The 20,338-nt window shown below is 36.8% G+C and overlaps 1 protein-coding gene across 1 annotated transcript; it reads right to left on the reverse strand.

Annotated features, from left to right (window-relative positions):
• Positions 1 to 5,981: 5,981 nt before the first annotated feature.
• On the reverse strand, positions 5,982 to 6,941 carry LOC147342359 (olfactory receptor 8G2-like). Its single transcript, XM_086384126.1, has one exon. It carries the CDS (start codon positions 6,933 to 6,935, stop codon positions 5,982 to 5,984), a length of 954 nt encoding a protein of 317 aa, XP_086240252.1. The 5' UTR covers positions 6,936 to 6,941.
• Positions 6,942 to 20,338: the final 13,397 nt, after the last annotated feature.

The following is a 20,338-nucleotide window of genomic DNA, read 5'->3' on the forward strand; positions in this document are numbered from 1 at the left end:
TTAAAAGACACTTGCTCCTTGGAAGAAAAGTTATGGCCAACCTAGACAGCATATTAAAAAGCAGAGACATGTCTTTGCTAACAAAGGTCCATCCATTCAAAGCTATGGTTTTTCCAGTAGTCATGTATGAATGTGAGACTTGGACTATAAAGAAAGCTGAGTGCTGAAGAATGCTTTTGAACTGTGGTGTTGGAGAAGACTCTTGAGAGTCCCTTGGACTGCAAGAAGATCCAACCAGTCCATCCTAAAGGAAATCAGTCCTGAATATTCATTGGAAAGACTGATGCTGAAGCTGAAACTCCAATACTTTGGCTACCTGATGCAAAGAACTGTCTCATTGGAAAAGACCCTGATGCTGGGAAATATTGAAGGCAGGAAGACAAGGGGACAACAGAGGATGAAATGGCTGGATGGCATTACTGACTCAATGGACATGAGTGTGAGTAAACTCCAGGAGTTGGTGATGGACAGGGAGGCCTGGCATGCTGCAGTTCATGGGGTCGCAAAGAGTTGGACATGACTGAGCACCTGAACTGAACTGAACTGAACTTTAGTTAAATCATTAACACTGCCTCCTTTTTAGTCTAATATTTGATGCTTATATTTTTTAAAAATGTTTTTCTTAGTTGATCTTTATCTTTAAAAATGTTCTTAAAAGTTTTTAGAATCTTGGAATATTTTAAAGATATTAATATCTGATAATCAAAATAATATAAAACATAAACCAACAAAGCCTCCAATGTAATTCTGATGATTAGCCAGCTTGGGGTACTAGTGAGTGACACAAAGTTCATGTAACAGCATGTTTTAGGTGGAGAACTTGAGAAAATTTTTTCTCCTTTCTTTTCCTTTAATGTTTTTATTTGTTTTACTCCTTTCTTCCCTTTCCTTGTTTTCATCCTTATTTCTCTACCTCCTTCCTTCATTCTTTCTTCAATAATTTAGCAAAAAGTGCTGAAACAGCACTTTACTACAAAATGAAGTTTAGTCAAGAGTATAAAAATTGAAAAAACACAGTTACGAACCTGTGTGAAAAAGAAGAGTGAAAAAGTTGGCTTAAAGCTCAACATTCAGAAAACTAAGATCATGGCATCTGGTCCCATCACTTCATGGGAAATAGATGAGGAAACAGTGGAAACAGTATAAGACTTTATTTTGGGGGGCTCCAAGATCACTGCAGATGGTGATTGCAGCCATGAAATTAAAAGACGCTTACTCCTTGGAAGGAAAGTTATGACCAACCTAGATAGCATATTCAAAAGCAGAAACATTACTTTGCCAACAAAGGTCCATCTAGTCAACGTTACTGTGTTTCCAGTGGTCATATATGGATGTGAGAATTGGACTGTGAAGAAAGCTGAGCGCTGAAGAATTGATGCTTTTGAACTGTGGTGTTGGAGAAGACTCTTGAGAGTCCCTTGGACTGCAAGGAGGTCCAACCAGTCCATTCTGAAGGAGATCAGCCCTGGGATTTCTTTGGAAGGAATGATGCTAAAGCTGAAACTCCAATACTTTGGCCACCTCATGCGAAGAGTTGACTCATTGGAAAAGACTCTGATGCTAGGAGGGATTGGGAACAGGAGGAGAAGGGAATGACAGAGGATGAGATGGCTGGATGGCATCACCGACTTGATGGACCTGAGTTTGGATGAACTCCGGGAGTTGGTGATGGACAGGGAGGCCTGGCGTGCTGCAATTCATGGGGTTGTAAAGAATCGGACACGATTGAGCGACTGAACTGAACTGAACTGAATATTCTTTATAAAGAAGCATAATATGAAAATAAAATTGGAGTGAAGACTCAGAGGGGCATGCAAATTTGAGCAGGTCTCCTAATGGATTCAGAGCAAGGTAGCTAAATGTTTTGTAACTTTTGTTTCAAAATGTCTTCTGTTATTTATTAGTCCTGATCCAAGTTCCATTTATAAACCTAATGTAAGAATTAGGTGTATATCTCATCCTCTGTCATTCCCTTCTCCTCCTGACCCCAATCCCTCCCAGCATCAGGGTTTATTCCAATGAGTCAACTCTTCACATGAGGTGGCCAAAATACTGGAATTTCAGCTTTAGCATCATTCCTTCCAAAGAACACCCCAGGACTGATCTCATTTAGAATGGATTGGTTGGATCTCCTTGCAGTCCAAGGGACTCACAAGAGTCTTCTCCAACACCACAGTTCAAAAGCATCAATTCTTTGGTGCTCAGCTTTCTTCACAGTCCAACTCTCACATCCATACATGACCACTGGAAAAACCATAGCCTTGACTAGATGGACCTTTGTTGGCAAAGTAATGTCTCTGCTTTTGAATATGCTATCTAGATGTATATAACAATGACATATATGTTGGATTTAAGTCATTTATCAGAATATAAGATGAAATCACTGAACATTAAAAATGACAAAGATACTTCTTACTGGCCTTTAGCTTATTTGACTTTTAATGGGGATAGGAAGGAGTACAATTAGAAAAGAGCAGTTGGGACTCACTCTCTTTCTCTCAAATTTTTCTTTTCTCAGTGAAGCTTGAGCTTTAATTTTGCCAATGCTCCCTGATTAGTGCACACTCTGTGATCAGCAAAACCTTCCAAGTTTGTACAACCTAGACCCTGATGGTGACGGCAACTGGAAAAATGAGTAGAAACACTGAAAACAGTTGAAACAAACAAATTAAAATTTAGCAAAGCAAAGAGTATTTATGTTTAAAATTTAGATTTTAAAAAACCTAATTCTTTGTATACTGGACATAGCTTTGGGTGCCATTCACTTGAAAAGAATAAGGGATCGATTCTTTTTTAACTCAATAAAACTCACAAAGTAAGTGACTGGTTAATAATGATATTAGTTTCAGATTGCACTTGAAGAAACACAATGTCTAGAGTATGATCAATAAAAAATCCAATAACATTATTTTCTAATACTAGTTCCATGGAACTACAAAGCCACAAATATGAGGAAGTGTGAATGAACCAATACTTCATCATATGTTAAACTGATCACCATAGTCACATGCAGCCTGATTCACTTAATCTGTCAATTCACACAAATATTACCATTTTCTATGTGTGCAATTAGGTTAAGAAGCACTGTGCTACACTTTAATTATTTCTGGAGTTTGGGGTTTAGTTGTGGATATTCTTTTTAAGGAGAGATATTGACAAGATAAAAAGCAAATAAAGACTGTGTAAAACTTGAAATATATTTGAGGGTGTTGGGATAATTAACAGATTTCATCATATTCTCAAGGGACTCTAAAGAGACAAATGTCATTTTATATATGGCATTTGAAAGATCTAAGAATACAAGGAAAATATTCTAAACCTTTGAGTTCTTTTTTTAATATAAATTTATTTATTTTAACTGGAGGCTAATTACTTTACAACATTGTATTGGTTTTGCCATACATCAACATGAATCTACCATGGGTGTACACATGTTCCCCATCCTGAACCCCCCTCTCACCTCCCTCCCCATACCATCCCTCTGGGTCATCCCAGTGCAAAATGTCTTCTTAATCACTAAATACCCTCAAACAGACTCAGTTCACATCTGATTCCTTCCAGTTTCAGAAATTACATTCAAATTCAGAAAATGTTCATTTTCTGGAGTAAGTCAAATTCTCTCAACTTGTCTAGATTTTTACTTGCTCATGTTTTCACGTGAAATAAGTCTCACCACCTCATTCATCTCTATTATCTGCTAAACAGTTTTTCTTTACTAATCTCATTTACAACTAACGTCATCATAGTAGTAGTAGTGATAGCTGCTCAGTCATGTCTGACTCTTTGCGACCCCATAGACTCTAGCCCACCAGCCTTTTCTGTCCATGGGGTTCTCCAGGCAAGAATACTGGAGTGGGTTGCCATTTTCTTCTCCAGGGCATCTTCCCAACCCGAGTATTAATCCCAGGTCTTCTGCATTGTACAGCAGATTCTTTACCACCTGAGCCACAAGAAAAGCAGAAATCCTTAGACTCCTTCTAATCGATTAGATTTTCTTACTATATGCTCAAGAATTTTTCATTTCCAAACAGCACATTTTCAGACTCCAGCTGCACTATAAGTCAAATGATGAACAAATCTGACTTAGTCTCCTCTATATCCAAGAAAATAGCCCACATCTGGCACATCACAGCAAGTTTAAAAACATGGTTTGTGAATAAATTGATAATTATATGAATGAAGAAGTTGTGGAATATTTGCCTGAATGCCAATGATTATTACTTTCATAATTGAAGTCTCAAATATCAAGTACAAAATTAACACACTCACCTTTCTTTGTTCCTAGAAATCAATGCCAAATCTATTTCACAGTGTGTTCTCAGGGAAGAATAGCACTAGTGTTAGTGTAGGGAGTGATAGGTACCCAGCATTCTGCTGTCTTTACTGCTGGGACAGCAGGTCTGACAGCCTTGGTCTTAAGAGTCAATTTTGAAGCTGTTCTGCATCACACATCAGCATCTCCAATTCTAAGTCTTCAATGTTGTTTCTTCAGGGTAGCAAACATCCTGACCTTTCTCAGTTCTCCCCTGAGCTCTTGTGATCACCATACTATGAGGTTTGTACTGGATTTAGATATACCAAACAATAAATAACATGGAGTCAAATACTCCCCAAGGATTTTCATTTCTCAAGAGACTGGTTCTTGAGAAAAGAGGCAATTGCAGGTGATGGGTCCCCAGTTATCCAACATTTTCTTTCAAAAGATATTATTTGTCAATCCTGAACTTACCAATTAGTGATAAAGATTTGTTCACGGGATCTCCTGAGGATTTTGTTAAAATGCAGATCCTGATCCAGCCGGTCTAAGTTGGATCTGAAATTCTGCATTTCTTACAAGCTTCTACCAGTGCTGTGGATTCATGGTCCAGACTGCGAATAGCAGATTTAGAGTATCAGGACATATTCTGACAATTTATCTTACTGTTAACAAAGCCAGAAAGCTTTAATAATGAGTTAATATCATTTTTCATGTAGTAACTATATTTAATTTTTATAGAAATAGGTGATATAGATAATTGATTTAACAATGAAATCTATATATAATTGAATTTTATAATTATGGGGCAAGAATTCAGAATACTGATGTAGTATTTGGGGTTTTTTAATAAAAAGTAATAATTTTTATTATTATAATAATTTCACTAATAATAATAATTAATATCACTAATAATTTTACTTGTTAAATTGTATATTTAATGAAATAGTTTCTTATTAGGCAATTATATTTCATAAAATCTTTTTTTTTATATACTTTTGCTTTTTTTCCAAAGCTGGAATAACTGGAAGCAGTCTTAGATTTTAGCATGATGTAAGATAAATTGGAAACTCACATTAGGGAGCACTTATAAAATATGATTAAATATATTAGGTTCAATTATTTTTAAAAGATTTACAATTGGGTGACACAGTGCTTCTCAATCATTTTTCCACATTGAAACTGTCAAAAAACTCAATCACTTACTCAAATGAAATAAGCTTCAATTATACTAGAGCCTGCCATGAGAGAATATGGTAAACAGTTACCCATTCAAAGATAGGGCATAGTGTTTATATTTCATAAATCATTCATTATTTGTTATTTTTATTGAAATATAATTTCTTTACAATGTTAGTTTTTCCTTTATAACAAATGATATTTGTTTTTCTGTTTCTGCTTTACTTCACTCTATAGGACAGATTCTAGGTCCTTCCACATCTCTACAAATAATAGCATAATAAAGTATATTACTATAATTTTCTTCATCATCATCATTGCTGTAGGTTTGCTTTATTGTAGTTCATTAAAAATAAAACAAAGGCTCTGTTAATCCTCAAGAACATTTTATTTTATTCTTCCATTTCTCCATTCATAATCTTTGTAATATACCTTTGAAGAAGTGTCCAGGAAGAGAATGTTAGAGATGAGTTATATGGGGAAGTGTCACTGAAGCTATAAATATTTAAATAACAAACCTAACTCACGGCAAATTATTACTATGACATCATGATACAGATTCAATTCCTGAATGTTTTCTACTGTCCAGAATTTTCCTCAGAGCAAACTTGACATCTTTATTCCGCAGACTATAGATCAAGGGATTCAGCATGGGCACAAGGATGGTATAAAACACAGAGGACACTTTCCCTTGGTCCATGGAGCTCACAGATGATGGCTGCAGGTACATGAATGCTGCAGATCCATAGAAAACAGCAACACCTAAGAGGTGGGAACTGCAGGTGCTGAAGGCTTTAGACCTGCCCTTGTTGGAGTGGATTTGGAGGATGTTGGAGAGGATAAAAATATAGGAGGCAAGGATAGTTAAGGCAGGAGTCAGGAGGTTAAATGCACTCAAGAATATGACCAATAATTCATTGATATAGATGCTGCAACAGGATAGCTCAAAGAGTGGGAAAAGATCACAGAAATAATGGTTAACCACATTGTTCTTGCAGAAAAAGAGTCTCAACATAAATCCTGTATGGACTGTGGATCCAGTGATGGCCAAAATATAAACTCCCACTGTGAGGCGGAAGCAGATGTGATAAGACATGGTGACATTGTAAAGCAAGGGGTTGCAGATGGCAACATAGCGGTCATATGCCATTGCAGCCAGCATGTGACACTCTGCAATAATAAAAACAATGAAGAAATACAACTGAGTCATGCATTCAGGATAGGAGATGATGTTCTGCTTTGTCACAAAGTTCACAAGCATTTTGGGGGTGACAACAGTGGAATGACAGAGATCAATATAGGATAAATTGGTAAGGAAATAGTACATTGGGGTTTGCAGGTGAGAACTGAGTCCTATCAGTGTGATCATGCCCAGGTTCCCCACCACCGTGACCACATAGATTCCTAGGAAGAGGAAGAAAAGAGGCAGCTGGAGTTGTGGCTGTTCTGTGAGCCCAGCAAGGATGAACTCAGTCACTGAGGAGTGATTTCCTGCAGCCATTTCTCTCTGGGTAGCTTCTGAAGGGGAGAGAGTAAGGGACAGTTTTTGGACTCATGACTTTGCTATGCCCCCTATTAATGGCAAATTACATAGAAAATTAATCATTTGAATTTTCTCTTGCTTTCTGTGAATAATTTTAACTCTGGATAAGTTTACCTAAGTAATACTTTCTTAATCACATGTTTTTGCACCTTTATATTAAAGGTATTAAATTATCTAATTTAAAAGTATTTCAGGCCTCTGGCTGGTTATCAGTTTAGGTTTTTGAGTGATTACTCCCTAGTTTGAACATTTCATTTATCTTTAAATGTTTTTTTATAAAGTGTGGTTTGCAGACTTGAAAACTTAGAAGACCTATTAAAAATGACAGAAGCTGATTGGGCATCAACTTAGAAAGAGCAAATCCCATATAAATGCAAAATCTTTTATTCATCAACAACTGATTTCTGCCAGGGGTGAAAAGAGACACATTATTATTAGATTTCGGAATTATTTTTCTGAAAATCAAAAATTTGGGTTTCTACATAAAAATCATCAGATTTTTAATATTGTTCTTGAATTAAAGTAACACAGACAACATTTATTGTGCAGATGTGATACATCAATTATCTCACCTTTAGCCTGCTTGTGGTCCAAATGACTCTGTCTTTAATGAGAGAAGAAATATAGTGCTTAAGCACTATATTTAAGTGCTTAAATTAAATAAGCACTTTAAAGTCCAAGTGTATGTGCTCTTCTACTGACCCATCATTTACAGTGATAAACCTGGAAAAGTAAAATAACTTCATTATTTAATTATCAAGGTTTAACACTCTGAAAATGGTAATAATTGTTGTTATAATATGCTATCAATTGAAAATAAGAGATAATCATACACTTCAAAATACATAAAAAATCAGTTATAATGTTTAAGCCATTTTTATCTTTCATTAACTAAGAGGGTATAAAAACAGTCATAAAATTAGAGGATATAGAATAATAGATGCAGTTCCCTATTCTATTAAATAATAAACAGATTATTTTATCTGTTTATGGATCAAAGTATATTAAAATAATTTCTACTTGAATAAAAATTAAAAAGAAGAAACAAACTCTAAAATGTTCTACCTCACAGCTAAATAAAAATATAGTTGAAATGAATCTTAATTCTAAGCAAAAAACTAAACTATTAAACTTCTGGAAAAAAACACTAAAGTATCATTTAAACTATAGTTTAAACACTAAACTATAATATTGTATAGTTAGTATGTATTAGAACACATGCTAACTGTACAATATTGATCAATTCTGTTATATCCAAATTAAAAATTGTTCTTCAAGTGTATTATTAGAATATTAAAAGCAAGCCACTGACTACAGACTGTTACTGAAAATATAAATTAGTATTGAAAAGACAATAATATGAAGACAAGCAAATTAAAAAATAAGAAAACTATTTGAACAGATATTATCACAGAAGATAAAAGAATAATTAATAAGCATATGGAAAGATACTAAAATTACTATTCATCAGGGAAATGAAAACTAAACTAAAACATGAATGATAAAACACTGCTGCTGCTGCTAAGTCGCTTCAGTCTTGTCCGACTCTATGAGACCCCATAGACAGCAGCCCACAAGGCTCCCCCGTCCCTGAGATTCTCCAGGCAAGAACACTGGAGTGGGTCATCATTTCCTTCTCCAATGCATGAAAGTGAAAAGTGAAAGTGAAGTCGCTCAGTTGTGTCGGACTCTTAGCAACCCCATGGACTGCAGCCTACCAGGCTCCTCCGTCCATGGGATTTTCCAGGCAAGAGTACTGGAGTGGGGTGCCATTGCCTTCTCCAGAAAAAACACTACACATCTACAAAGAAAAGAGAGAAGAAAGGAAACAAAAGTGAAAACTTACAACCCAAAGTTTTAAAACAATGTGAGGCAACCAGAGGTCTCGAATACAGATAGCTAAAAAAGGTATAAAATTGTCCAACGAATTTGGAAAACTGACAATTTTTATAAAGTCAAGATAACAAGCCAGAAAGAAAAACACCAATACAGTATACTAATGCATATATATGGAATTTAGAAAGATGGTAATGATAACCCTGTATGCGAGACAGCAAAAGAGACACAGATGTATAGAACAGTGTTTTGGACTCTGTGGGAGAGGGAGAGGGTGGGATGATTTGGGAGAATGGCATTGAAACATGTATAATGTCATATATGAAATGAATCACCAGTCCAAGTTCGATGCATGATACTGGTTGCTTGGGGCTAGTCCACTGAGATGACCCAGAGGGATGGTACAGGGAGGGAGGTAGGAGGGGAGTTCAGGATGGGGAGCACATGTATACCTGTGGTGGATTCATGTTGATGTATGGCAAAACCAATACATAAATATTCTATACTCTAATCCTTTGGGGCTTCCCTGGTGGCTCAGAGCAAGAGACCCACGTTCAATCCTTGGGTCGGGAAGATTCCCTGGAGAAGGAAATGGCAACCCACTACAGTATTCTTGCCTGGAGAATCCCATGGACAGAGGAGCCTGATAGGCTACAGTTCATGGGGTCGCAAAGAGTCAGACACGACTGAGACTTCACTTTCTAATCCTTTATTAATTATATGCATTAAAACACATTTTCCTATGTTTAAAAAATATGTATTGTAAAGTAATTAACCTCCAATTAAAATAAATAAATTTATATTTTTTTAAAAAAGAAAGATAACACATAATTTAATAACTAATCTTTGGTGTTTTACTCAAGATAAAAATAGACATATCCTTACATAATGACTTGTACAAAAATGGGCATAGAGTATTTGTTATTAACAACCAAAAGCATGAAATAAGGCAAGTATTCAACAAACTAAAATGAATTGTGATACATATGTACACAGAGTAGAATACTACTCACCAATAAAATGCAACAAATCACAGATACATGCAGATTAATCTTAAAAATACTATCTTGAGTAAAAAGAGCCAATATGCATAGAAGAGAAGATGCATATCTCCATTTATATAAAGTTCTAGAAAAGGAGACTAATCTATAAAGAGATAAAAATAGACCAATAACTGACAGCATGGGGCATGGGAGAATAACTGGCAAAGGCCATGATAAAAGATTTTAGGGTGATTAAAAACATTTCATGTCACTACTGAGATGTTGCTTTCAATGCACAGTGTATGCAACTATCAAAACTCCTGTAGGTGAAATTTATTCTTAGAATGGGTACATAATTCTTTAAGTAATCTTGATAAAGTTGTACCTTGCTATGAGTGTGAAAAAAATATTAATATACCAAAATACATTTTAAAATAAATTAATAATATTAATTTAAATAGAAAATCTAACAAAAATTGGAAAGGATTAAGGAGGATCTCAACAAGATTTGTAAATGTGTATAAATGTGTAATTTATGCATAATTCCATTGCATGTAGCAATTAAATGACATATATTCTTCTTACGGGGACATAGAACTTTTTAAAAATTATTTGTATGCACTTCACAAAATTATTTGTATGCAGGTTTATTATTCAAGCTAGAATACCATTTCAAATGTTTTCACTGGTCTTCAATTTAAGAAAGGAACGACAGTAATTTTACAGATTTCCTTCTAAAATATAGAAAAGGAAACAATATCCAATAGTAATAATAACCTTGTAGAAAATGCAGAATAGATAATGAGTTCTAAAATCTGTTTAAAGAACAGGCATAGCAAGCAACAAACTTAATAGTGGAACATGACATATGTCCTCTGGTACTGTGAGAGTGACAAAGATAATTACTGTCTCCATTCCTATTCATTATTTTACTGAACATACTAACAAATTCAATAAGGCAATTAGAATAAAGTAAGGATTGGAAAGGAAGAAATAAATCTCTTATGTATAAGTGATATGACTGAGTAGGTAGAAAAAAGTGATAGAGATAAGTCTTAGAAATTAATAAATTAAATACAAATTCTAGACATTAAGTTGAATGTTTGAAGGTAGATTTTTATAAGAAATAAAAAAAATAATAATAATAAAGAAAATATTTAATTTTAGAATTTAAAATTTTTTTTTTATTATTATTTTTTACTTTACAATATTGTATTGGTTTTGCCATACATCAACATGCATCCACCATGGTGTACACGTGTTCCCCATCCTGAGCCCCCCTCCCACCTCCCTCCCCATACCACCCCTCTGGGTCATCCCAGTGCACCAGCCCCAATCTTCCTGTATCCTGCATCAAACCTAGACTGGTGATTCATTTCTTATATGATATTATACATGTTTTAATGCCATCCTCCCTAATCATCCCCCACCTCCCACAGAGTCCAAAATACTGTTCTATACATCTGTGTCTCTTTTGCTGTCTCTCATAGAGGGTTATCATTACCATCTTTCTAAATTCCATATATATGTGTTAGTATACTGTATTGGTGTTTTTCTTTCTGGCTTACTTCACTCTGTATAACAGGCTCCAGTCTCATCCACCTCATTAGAACTGATTCAAATGTATTCTTTTTAATGGCTGAGTAATACTCCATTGTGTATATGTACCACTGCTTTCTTATCCATTCATCTGCTGATGGACATCTAGGTTGCTTCCATGTCCTGGCTATTATAAATAGTGCTGCGATGAACATTGGGGTACACGTGTCTCTTTCCCTTCTGGTTTCCTCAGTGTGTATTCCCAGCAGTGGGATTGCTGGGTCGTATGGCAGTTCTATTTCCAGTTTTTTAAGGAATCTCCACACTGTTCTCCATAGTGGCTGTACTAGTTTGCATTCCCACAAACAGTGTAAGAGGGTTCCCTTTCCTCCACACTCTCTCCAGCATTTATTGCTTGTAGACTTTTGGATAGCAGCCATTCTGACTGGTGTGAAATGGTACCTCACTGTGGTTTTGATTTGCACTGAATTTAAATATTGGTGTATGTCTAAAATAAATTCACTTTCTCTGTGTGCCATATGATGTGTATGTATGTGGATGTGTGTGTATGGCTAGATTCAAATTGCTAACATTAAATTTCCATAATCGTAAGAAAGATCGATCTTTCTTGTTTGTAATGTTCTTGCTGGAACTGTTTTTAAAACCTCTTGACCTCATAAGAGATTTAGAAAATGATTGTTCTCTTTCTATTCTTGGAATATAAAAAGTACCTTAAATGTTTGGATGTGTTCCCACTGACACCATCTAGACCTACGGTGTCCTTTGAAAAGTAAATGAAAGTCTCTCAGTTGTGTCCGACTCTTTGCAACCCCATGGACTATACAGTCCATGTCATTCTCTAGGCCAGAACACTGCTGTGGGTAGCCTTTTCCCTTCTCCAGGGGATCTTCCCAACCCAGGGATCAAACCCAGGTCTCCTGAATTGTGGACAGATTCTATACCAGCTGAGTCACAAGGGAAGTGCAAGAATACTGGAGTGGATAGCCTATCCCTTCTCTAGTGGATCTTCCCGACCCAGGAATCAAACCAGGGTCTCCTGCATTGCAAGTGGATTCTTTACCAACTGAGCTATCAGGGAAGCCCCTGGTGTCCTTTATGGTCAAGTTTTTAATAACAGATTGAAATTGTTGAACAATTATCAGTTTTTCAGATTTTCTTCTTTCCTTTTTGTTCTACTTAACTGAAATTGCAAGCCATTTACCATTTTGAAAATTGTCAGGTCATTTTTATTTTTATTTTTTATCTTCCATTGAACTAAAATGTCATGAATAGCTTATAACAGTGCTGAGGTCTTGGTCTTCATCATTGAGGGAGTCAGGCTGAGTCTGTGACATCCATAAACTCCTAGGTGGTCACCACTGGCCACTTTTTCTTGTCCACTTAATCTGCTACCTCATACAAATATGACCATATTCTGAGAGTGCCATAAGATTAGGAAACACTGTGCTACACTTAAAGTACAGCTATAGTTCTGGGTTTTGTTATAGATATTCTTTTTTAAGGAGGAACATTGACTAAATGGAAGGCAAATAAGAACTATTGAATTTGGAAAATATTTGAGGGCTTCCATGGTGGAAAAGACTCTGATGCTGGGAGGCAGGAGGAGAAGGGGACGACAGAGGATGAGATGGCTGGATGGCCATCTGATCTGATCTGATGGTGCTCAGACAGTAAACAAATTGCTTGCAAGGCAGGAGACCTGGGTTCTATCCCTGGGTGGAAAGATCCCCTGGAGAAGGAAATGGCAACCCACTCCAGCATTCTTGCCTGGAAATCCCATGGACAGAGGTGCCTGGTGGGCTACAATCCATGGGGTCACAAAAGAGTCAGACATGACTGAGCCACTATCAGGGGGTATTCTTTTTAAGGAGGAGCATTGACAAAATGGAAAGCAAATAAAATGTATTGAACTTGGAAAATATTTTAAGGTAACGGCATAATTAGCAGGTATCATCATATATCGCAAAAGAATCTAAAGAGAAGAAAATAGAACTTATGTACAATATTAGAAAGATCTAAAAATATACCCTTTGTGAAATAAAAGGAAAATATAACAATTTGAATTCTTAGAAATTAGTGAGGCACTTATTCTTAATGACTGAATACACTCAACCATACTTCAGAATTTGATCCACTTCCAGAGACAGTGGAGAAAAGATTTCCTCCACCGCATTTAAGATAGTGTGAATATGTACCCTACTTCTTGCCAGACTCAGCTCACATTTTGTTCTGTTTATGTTTAGAAACCCTTACTTCCCACTTAAATTTTAATTTTCTGAGATGGGTTACATTCTCTCAAACTATCTGTATTTTATTTGCTCTTGTTTTCACATGAAATAATAGCCTTACCAACCTCATTTCAGAGAAGGCAATGGCACCCCACTGCAGCACTCTTGCCTGGAAAATCCCATGGACCGAGGAGCCTGGTGGGCTGCAGTCCATGGGGTCGCTAAGAGTCGGACACAACTGAGCGACTTCACTTTCACTTTTCACTTTTCACTTTAATGCTTTGGAGAAGGAAATGGCGACCCACTCCAGTGTTCTTACCTGGAGAATCCCAGGGACGGGGGAGCCTGGTGGTCTGCCATCTATGGGGTCACACAGAGTCAGACACGACTGAAGCGACTTAGCAGCAGCAGTAGCAGCAACCTCATTTATCTCTGTTTTCTGGTAAATATTTTTTTCTTTTTCAATTTCATTTATATTTGCTGTCATAATAGGAACCACCAATTCCTTTTAAATGATTGGATCTTCTTACTGCATGCTCAGAAAACTCATTTCTGAGCCACAGTTTTAAGATTTGAGCTGCACTGTAAGCCAGTGCATGCATGCTGTCGCCTCAATTGTGTCCAACTCTTTGCGGCACTAGTGGGTTGTCATGCTTTCCTCCAGGGGATCTTCCCAACTCAGGGATAGAATCCATACCTCTTTTGTCTCCTTCATTGGCAGGTGGATTCTTTACCACAAGTGCTACCTGTAAGCCAGTGGATGGGCCCAATCAAACTAAACTGTCCTCTGCATCCAAGTAAACAGCACACATCTGGCACATCATAGCAAGTTAAAAAATATTTTATGAAGAAATGAATATAATATGGATGAATGAAGATATCATGAGACATTGCCCTGAATTCCCAAGGTGATTGCTCCCAGACTTAATAGTCTTATAACACAAGTATGAAATCAAAACACTTACCTTTTTTACTCCTGGAAAACTAAACATCAGTTTTTCTTTACTTTGGCATTCTGCTTTCAGAGGAAAATAGCATTAATGATTTGTTGGGAGTAATATGAACCCAGAATTCTTTTGTCCTTAGTGCTGGGAGAGCAGGCACAGCCCTGGTGTCAGAGCCATTTTTGAAGCTGGTCTCCATTGCAGGTCAGCATCTCCAATTCTAAGTCTTCAGTGTGTGTTTCTACAGCTTCAGTGAAGCAAACATCCTCAGGACAGCCCCCTGAGAAGTTATGACTGTTGTGCTGTGGAGGTTTGTCCTGGTTTTAGATGCTCAAGGCAATAAATAAAATAGAGTCAAATACCCTCCAGGGATTTCCATTTCTCAGGGAACAAGCTCTTGAGAAAAGAAGCAATTGCAGTTGGCATTTCCCAAACTGTTAAAATTTTTCTTTCAAGAGGGAATCTTTGTTAATTCTGAACAATTCATGATAAAGATTAGTTCACAGGGTCTCCTGAGGACTTTTTTTTTTTTTAAGTGCAGATCCTGATCCAGCAAGTCTGAAGGGGATTTGAGATTCTATTTCTTATAAGCTCCTAGTCAATGCTTTCCCTTCAGTGTCAGCAGTGTGAATAGCAGGTTTTAGAGGATCAGGACATACCCTGACAAGTCATCTTATTGTTAAGAAGGCTAAAAATGTTAAAAAATTAAATATTTCTTCATTGCAAAAAAATATATATATTTAATTTGTCTTATGTAGAGGTAACATGGGGCTTCCCAGGTGGCACTAATGATAAAGAAATTGTCTGCCAATGCAGGAGATGTAACAGACATGGGTTAAATCCCTGGGTTGGTAAGATCCCGTGAAGGAGAGCATTGCAACCCACTTAGATATTCTTGCCTGGAGGATCCCATGGACAGAGGAGCTTGGTGGGCTACAGTCTATGGGGTTGCAAAGTCAGAAGCAACTTAGCAGGCACACATAAGTAATGTAAATAATTGATGCAAAAGTCAAATCTATATAAAACTGGAATTTGGGGTAGTGGGGTAAGAGTTCAGAATATTAATTAAATATGTGATTTTTTTTTCAGGTAGTCATTTAAAATAATTCTACTTGTTAAACTGTATATTTAATGAAATATTTTCTTTTTAGGGACCTATGTTTCAAGTCCCTTCTTTTTTCTTGTATACTTTTATTTTTTTCCCTAAAACTGGAATAATTGGAAATAATCTTAGATTGCAACATGAGTCAAGAAAGTTAAACTGGAAACACACATCAGGAAGTTCTTATGAAATGTGGTTAAATGTATTTGCTTGGTCTTTTTCGAAGGACTTTACAGTTGACTTTTATAGTGTTTTTCAAACATGGCTGTATATTTTAAATCATCAAGGGATATTTTTAAACCTCAATAACAAGGGGACGATAGAGGATGAGATGGTTGGATGGCATCACTGACTCAATGGACATGAGTTTGAGTAAACTCCAGGAGTTGGTGATAGACAGGGAGGCCTAGCGTGCTGCAGTCCATGGGGTTGCAAAGAGTCAGACACGACTGAGCGACTGAACTTAACTGAACTGAGCCAAGTTGTACCCCATATCAATTAATTCAAAACCTTAGATGCAAAACCTTAAGCTTTGTCTGGGAATAGATATATTTTTAAAAACAATTAAAATTTAGTGTGCACAGGAATAGCCTAGTGATCTTGTTTAAATGTAGATTCTGATTTAGCCACTCTCATATATCACTTGAGATTATGCAGTTTTTACTAGCTTGCAGTTTTTACCTTGCCAGTACATGGAACACTCTGAGAAACAAGGTTGTATATGATCTCTTATTTTTAATCTCTCCCACTATAATTCTTTCAGATTCAAGCAGGGGCTCCATGTACATACATCAGAAAGTTTCTTTTAAGTTTGGAATCGCAGTGGCCACAGGATTCTGGGATGATATTAAGGGTTCTAGGTTTCTGGGGTGATATCTTATAGGAATGGAGTCTGTGATTGACAATTACTCCATTATGCTGAATAAAAGAAGAGAGAAAGAGAGCTGGGGCTTGGGTAAGGACAAAAATAGAAAGAATATAAACTGGCCTTTATAAATTATTATATGATCATAAAAATTATTTAAAGACTCATAGACGTTATTGTTTCAATTATCTCAGTGTATATGTATTGACAGGAGAAAAAAATATATATATAATATTCATTTATTTATCATGTATATATAAATATATAAGTACACAAAGATAAAGACAAAGAGTCATAGAGTTTGAGTTTTATGCTGACTTATGTGACCCATTTCTGCCATGGCTTCTATTCTAGAGTTAGTGAGCTTCATCATAAGAGTTCCACTGTTATCCATTCTTTTATTTATTATTGTAAGCTAGGCACTTGCATTTATCCTCATGGTTTCTTGAACCTTCAACACGCTTCACTCTGTCATGTCTAAATAGTCAGTTTTTCAAAAATCTCCACTATCACAGTCATGCACTATCTTTCTTAGAATAAAAAAAAAAAAGTGGCTGCTGACTTGTTTCCTTGAATTCAGCCTTGTCTTTCCATCCGTCCTCTACACAACCTAAGAGTGATTTTATTGACATTCAAAACTGTCACTTCCCTATTTAAAAAAACATTTAGTAACTCCCTTCACACACACACACACACACACACACACACAAAAGGGTGACGTTTTACAATGATCCACATACGATTCATGAACGGTCTGCTATTTACTTTTCAAGCCTGGTAGAATTATCATATCATGTGAAATATGACCTGTTTTTTGTGGATCTTCATAGGGTTTTCTTCTCTAGTGAGACCATTTCCTGTCACTCAGTCAATGTTTTATTTAAGAGCCTAAGCCCCAGTAGCTCAAGGAGCTATCCGCCAGGACCCTTAGTATTTGTCCTCTGTTAATCCACTTGTGCTTGTTGGGAAAAGCACTGGGCTAGGAATCATGCCTACGACAGGAGCTGTGACTGTAGCCATCTCCCCTCTTTTATATGACTGGCTTCCCAGGTGGTTCTAGGGGTAAAGAATCCCCCTGCCCATGCAGGAGATAGAGATGAGGGTTTGGGAAGATCCCCCAGAAGTAAAAATGGCACCTAACCCCACTATTCTCACCTGGAAAATTCCATGGACAGAGGAGCCTGGTGGGCTACAGTCCATGGGGCTGCACAAGGTCAGATATGACTAAGCAAATAAGCCCATATGACTGATGAAAATTAAGTCAAATGGTAAATATGAGTGTTCTTTTAAAATGATTATCTGATATTGAATGAATATTTAATAAAATACAGGGAGGTAGTTATATTTATGGGCTTCCCTGGTGGCTCAGCAGTAAAGAATCCACCTGCCAATTCAGGAGACATGCATCTTCCAATACATTGGGAAGATCCTCTGGAAAGATCCTCTGGAGAAGGAAATAGTAACCCACTCCAGTACTCCCACCTGGGAAATCCCATGGACAGAGAAGGCTGGCAGGCTACAGTCCATGGGATTACAAAGAGTTGAACAAAGCTTAGTGAGTAAAAACCAACAAAGTTATATTATATATTTTGTCCAATATTAGGATTTTATAAGTAAACACTGCAACTTGTTATATTAGGTGAATAGGCAGCACACGATCTAAAGGACATTGATATGGCAACAATTAATAGGATGCTTTAAACTAGGAAAAGACAGAAGATAACTATTTAGAATAACAAAAGAATTTATAATTATAAAGACCCACAATCAAAAAGCAATAATATGAGGGAAAAGAAGAAATGTTTTTTTTTTCTTTTTTAATTAATTTTATTTTATTTTTAAACTTTACATAATTGTATTAGTTTTGCCAAATATCAAAATGAATCCACCACAGGTATACATGTGTTCCCCATCCTGAACCCTCCTCCCTCCTCCCTCCCCATACCATCCCTCTGGGTCGTCCCAGTACACTAGCCCCAAGCATCCAGTATCGTGCATTGAACCTGGACTGGCATCTCGTTTCATACATGATATTTTACATGTTTCAATGCCATTCTCCCAAATCTTCCCACCCTCTCCCTCTCCCACAAAGTCCATAAGACTGTTCTATACGTCAGTGTCTCTTTTGCTGTCTCGTATACAGGGTTATCGTTACCATCTTTCTAAATTCCATATATATGCGTTAGTATACTGTATTGGTGTTTTTCCTTCTGGCTTACTTCACTCTGTATAATAGGCTCCAGTTTCATCCACCTCATTAGTACTGATTCAAATGTATTCTTTTTAATGGCTGAGTAATACTCCATTGTGTATATGTATCACTGCTTTCTTATCCATTCATCTGCTGATGGACATCTAGGTTGCTTCCATGTCCTGGCTATTATAAACAGTGCTGCGATGAACATTGGGGTACACGTGTCTCTTTCCCTTCTGGTTTCCTCAGTGTGTATTCCCAGCAGTGGGATTGCTGGGTCGTATGGCAGTTCTATTTCCAGTTTTTTAAGGAATCTCCACACTGTTCTCCATAGTGGCTGTACTAGTTTGCATTCCCACCAACAGTGTAAGAGGGTTCCCTTTTCTCCACACCCTCTCCAGCATTTATTATTTGTAGACTTTTGGATTGCAGCCATTCTGACTGGTGTGAAATGGTACCTCATAGTGGTTTTGATTTGCATTTCTCTGATACACAGCAGGATCCTCTATGACCCACCTCCCAGAATATTGGAAATAAAAGCAAAAATAAACAAATGGGACCTAATTAAACTTAAAAGCTTCTGCACATCAAAGGAAACTATTAGCAAGGTGAGAAGAAATGTTTTAAAGAGAACACAGCATGAAATGGCAACTCTATGAATTATGGGACAAAAGAGCATTAACATACATCAAGACTATATATTGTCACCCTGCTTATTTAACTTACATGTGGAGTACATCATGTGAAATGCTGGGCTGGATGAAGCACAAGCTGGAATCAAGATTACTGGGAGAAATACCAATCACTTCATGTATGCAGATAACACCACCCTTATGGCAGAAAGCAAAGAACTAAAGAGTCTCTTGATGAGGAGAGTGAAAAAGCTGGCTTAAATCTCAAAGTTCAAAAAACTTAAGATCATGGCATCTGGTCCCATCTCTCCTTTCATGGCAAATAGATGGGGAAACAGTGGAAACAGTAGGAAACTATTTTCTTGGGATCCAGAGTCACTGCAGATAGTGACTACAGCCATGAAATTAAAAGACACTTGCTCCTTGGAAGAAAAGTTATGACCAACTTAGACAGCATATTAAAAAGCAGAGACATTACTTTGTCAGCAAAGGTCCATCCAGTCAAAGCTTTGGTTTTTCCAGTAGTCATGTATGGATGTGAAAGCTGGACTATAAAGAAAGGTGAGCACTGAAGAATTGATGCTTTTGAACTGTGGTGTTGGAGAAGACTCTTGACAGTCCCTTGGACTGCAAAGAGATCAAACCAGTCAATTCTAAAGGGAATCAGTCCTGAATATTAATTGGAAGGACTGATACTGAAGCTGAAACTCCAATACTTTGGCCACCTGATGCAAACAACTGACTCCTTGGAAAAGACCCTGATGGTGGGAAATATTGAAGGAAGGAGGAAAAGGGGATGACAGAGGATGAGATGGTTTGATGGCATCACCAACTCAATGGACATGAGTTTGAGAGGCTTCCAGAAGATGGTGATAGACAGAGAAGCCTAATGTGCTGCAGTCCATGGGATTGCAAAGAGTTGGACACGATTGAGTGACTGAAGTGAACATGAAATGGCAACTCTATAAGTTATGGGACAAAAGAGCATTAACAACATGAAAGTGATATAACTCAGCA

Source organism: Bos grunniens, chromosome 29, assembly GCF_055505025.1.
Source record: "Bos grunniens cultivar Pamir isolate PY7600 chromosome 29, Bosgru_T2T1.0, whole genome shotgun sequence".
NCBI lineage: Eukaryota > Metazoa > Chordata > Mammalia > Artiodactyla > Bovidae > Bos > Bos grunniens.

What these genes read in the sequence shown, in the direction of transcription:
- LOC147342359 (XM_086384126.1), bottom strand. Translation starts at nt 6,935, where the DNA reads ATGGCTGCAGGAAATCACTCCTCAGTGACTGAGTTCATCCTTGCTGGG.